The sequence below is a fragment of the Triticum urartu genome, chromosome 6, assembly GCF_003073215.2.
Source record: "Triticum urartu cultivar G1812 chromosome 6, Tu2.1, whole genome shotgun sequence".
Taxonomy (NCBI): Eukaryota; Viridiplantae; Streptophyta; class Magnoliopsida; order Poales; family Poaceae; genus Triticum; species Triticum urartu.
Genome location: NC_053027.1, coordinates 158,410,874 through 158,414,848, shown reverse-complemented (window position 1 = coordinate 158,414,848; position 3,975 = coordinate 158,410,874). Strand labels below are relative to the sequence as shown.

Genomic DNA, 3,975 nt, shown 5'->3' with positions numbered 1-3,975 from the left:
TTGCTTATGTGGCAATGAGTTAATGAGGAGAAAGGTAGTTGTAGTAACTTGGCTAGTTACTGTAACATCACATGTCCTAATGCAATATAAGTCTATAACCTAATAAATGAATTATCACACTTAAGTTACTACCCACTATGAAGGTGTATATGTTACTAGTATATATTACCCTCATTATGGCTAGTCTCAAAGTAGTACGAACGCTTTAGGATTCAATGCGTGGCATTTAATGTGTCTGAAGGTATTCATTCATAGAGACTAAAATCTACTTCCTCTGTTTTAAAATATAAAAACGTTTTAAACACTATACTAGTGAAAAACGTTCTTTATTTATGGGACGGAGGGAGTAGTAGTACTACGCTCGGAGGGAGTAACATCTACGTAAGAAAAACATGTGTTTTATTTAGCTTAGCCTTCGCAGAGGGTGCTACGTTTTCTTAGCAAAATGTTACTCCCTCCGTCTCATATGAGAGCGTTTTTTATGTGGATGCTCTCTACTGCGGAAGGAAAAGAAATCGCAATCATGCTGAATAGAGTTGTTCCAACAGAAGATGGCTAGCAAAGAGACGTAAGTCATATTTCTTTAACAGTTTCAATCTTGTCGCCACCATTACCATGACATGAGCAGATAAGAACACAAGTAGCACACCGACAATACAAGCACCTCTAAACACAGACACTGAAAAATAAAACTTGCACCATTGCAGCACTGGAGCAGTGAATAGAGATATTACTTGCTGTGATAGGTAAAACTAAGTTTATTCAGAGACTTCGCTAAGTGTTTGCTCAGGCAGAAGGCTTCTCCCACTTGAGGGGCTTCACCACCTCCCAGGTGAAGTCTGCGCCCTCCCTGCCGAAGTGACCGTATGCCGCCGTCTTGAGGTAGCGCCCCTTCCCGCCCCTCTTGAGGTCAAGGTTGATGATGATCATGCCTGGCCTGAAGTCAAAGTTCTCCTTGACAATCTCGAGGATCTCCTTGTCAGGGATCTTGCCCGTGCCGTATGTGTCAACAAACACTGAGAGTGGTTCAGGCACGCCAATAGCATAAGACACCTGGACGATGCAGCGGCGGGCGATGCCACTGGCGACAATGCTCTTCGCCGCCTGCCTTGCAACATATGCACCACTGCGGTCAACCTTGGTCGGGTCCTTGCCAGAGAAAGCACCTCCACCATGAGCTCCCCAGCCACCATAGGTGTCAATGATGATCTTCCTGCCAGTGAGACCAGCATCGCCGTGAGGTCCACCAATGACAAAGCGGCCAGATGGGTTGAGATGGAAGATGGTATTCTCATCAAGGTACTGCTCTGGGATGACAGGCTTAATCACATGCTCCTTCAGATCAGCAGCAATCTCATCATTGGTCACTGTCTCATCATGCTGGGTGGAGATGAGCACAGTGTGGACACGTATAGGGACCATAGCACCATTGTCATTGTGATACTCCACAGTCACCTGGGTCTTGCCATCAGGCCTCAACCACGGGCAGGTCGCGTTCTTGCGAACCTCAGTGAGACGAGCACCAAGCTTGGTAGCAAGAACATGGCTGAGGGGCATGAACTCAGGGGTCTCATCAGTTGCATATCCAAACATATGGCCCTGGTCACCAGCGCCAATCTCCTCAGGCCGCTTGGTAAAGTGACCATGGACACCCTGCGCGATGTCAGGGGACTGCTGCTCAATGTTGACAAGTACCTTGCAGTGGTCAGCATCAAGCCCTACATCATTGGACACAAAACCGATGCCACGGCAAGTATCCCTCACAATCTTCTCATAGTCAACATTGGCCTTGGTAGTGATCTCACCGAAAACCATGACCATGTTGGTCTTGGTGCATGTCTCACAAGCAACCTTGCTGTCAGGGTCTTCAGCCAGGCATGCATCTAGCACAGCATCAGATATCTGGTCGCAGAGCTTGTCAGGGTGCCCCTCGTTGACAGACTCGGATGTGAAGAGGAAGGTTTCAACTTCAGCCATCTTCTTAACTCTCTGTCAAAGGTGATCAGTGTCTCAGAACATAAATTGTGCCATAAGAACAAAAAAAGGAAACACTCTAGAGGTTAGAAACTTAAGATTTAAATTGCCAGATCTGACATACATCCAAACAATTTTATTTTCTTAAACTCATTACAATCATGATCGTCATCTAGTGAACTGCTCATGAGTGTTAGCAGTTGCGTGAATGTGCACAAGTCGTTCTGCTCCCTATTGTAAAAAGTTGGCAGCAGTAGGGACAAGAAATACACATACAAGATCCTAATCAAAGCATCCTAAAATAATCAAGTTGCACAAACAGGACAAGAATCAACGAATAAAAGAATCACCCATTGCACTCAACTCCGCAGGGCTGTAACCTGCGAATCAGCATCTCGGGACACAGCAGTATAAATTCTATTCTTCCCAGAACAAGGTTCTAAGAACAACATAATCCACTATTATTCGCCGCACAAGGTACCTATCCAATTGCAATGTGACCAGACAGTTCATCCACTGTCCAGCACTAAATCACAGCCACTATTTCGCAGCATAAAGGCACCAATCCAAATTGCACTGTGAATTACTATAAAAAAATGCACTGTGACCAAACTACTGCTCGCAATCCATTGTTCAGCACTAAATCCCAGATCAAAGGACAGGGCACTATTAATCTCTGCGTACAGAACCAGCCCTACTCATCACTACTAACGCTAATCCCTCGACTGGTTCACAGGATGAATAATGGCCGCAGTACACCCAATCTCCCAAGGATTTCAGAGAGGCAAAAGGGTCACGAAATCCCCAATCGAGAGGATCTAGCTCATCACTGCGAACCTGGGCGACACTTCCTCTAGACAACAAGTTGTCAAGTAAATAAGCGCAAATTTCACCGCGAAGTACCGGGGCGACGGATCAAGAGGAGGGCCGTTTCTAAAGCCCTAAGCGGCAGGCACAACAAACGCGCGTACCAGATCGGAACCAACATAGCAACGGAAGCAAAATGAAGCCGCCTACTAGATCGGAACGAGCTTAAGCTTAATGAAGAAGAGGAAGAAGAAGAAGGGCGGCAGGGGAGGGCGCCTCACCTTGTTCGCTTGTGGCGGCGGCGGCGTCGGCGACGGCGGCGGGAGGCTAGGCGATGACGTTGACACTCAAGCACAGCACCGCGTAGGGGGGTCGGACCCGGACCGTGGGCTCTGGTTATATAGAAGTCGGGGGAGTGGGGCGGGCATGGGCCGTTGGATGACATCGGATGGTGGTGGTGGAAGACCCGACGACAGCGACTCGTGCCCACCTAGCCGGTCTCAAGACGCGTGGCGGTCGTTGGACGAGCATGCTGGCCCGTGCGCACCTCTCGTGGGCAGTTTTCAAAAACTGAAAATGGTTAACGCTAATTATGCGATTTGCAATTAGCTACTGGCCAATTTAACGTTCTTCAGTTTTTGGAAACTAATTTCGGGTGTTGAGCAAACTAATGGCGCCAGCAAAATGTGATTCCATGCCATATAATTAGTTGACTCAGACTTGTCTAGGTACTGATATATCTGGACACGTTTTAGTGTTAGGTGCATTCGTATCTAAAAAATCCGAGACAACTATCATGTCAAGATACACACATGTGTATCTAAACAAATCTGATTTAACTAATTAACATGTTTAAATTTTTTCAGAATCAGATGTATATAGACATGTTTTATATATTTATTCACTTATTTCAATTCATATGTAGTCTATACTAAAATATTTAAAACATCTTAGAACTGGGAACAGAGGAGTAATTTGATTCCTTCCGGAACTAATTTGGTTTTCAAAGTTATTCAATTTTGCTCGATATGTAGATATTTTGCTTACAATTGTGGTGAACTTCATTTTACGTGCAACTTAAAAAGTTTAAAGAAGCGCAAGCAACCTCCGACTTTAAATTAACAAAACGAAAAGTAAGGCAGCAAGTTAGAAAGTGATGAAAAACCAAAACTACACACAAGAGTCGCCATGATG

The 3,975-nt window shown here is 45.5% G+C and overlaps 1 protein-coding gene across 1 annotated transcript; it reads right to left on the bottom strand.

The window, feature by feature from the left end:
* Positions 1-552: 552 nt before the first annotated feature.
* LOC125517549 (S-adenosylmethionine synthase) lies at positions 553-3,219 on the bottom strand. The gene is made up of 2 exons (XM_048682751.1): positions 3,063-3,219; positions 553-1,989 (listed from the first exon to the last, which is right to left on the bottom strand). Exon 2 carries the CDS (start codon positions 1,975-1,977, stop codon positions 787-789), a length of 1,191 nt encoding a protein of 396 aa, XP_048538708.1. The 5' UTR covers positions 1,978-1,989; positions 3,063-3,219; the 3' UTR covers positions 553-786.
* Positions 3,220-3,975: the final 756 nt, after the last annotated feature.

What these genes read in the sequence shown, in the direction of transcription:
- LOC125517549 (XM_048682751.1), bottom strand. Translation starts at nt 1,977, where the DNA reads ATGGCTGAAGTTGAAACCTTCCTCTTCACATCCGAGTCTGTCAACGAG.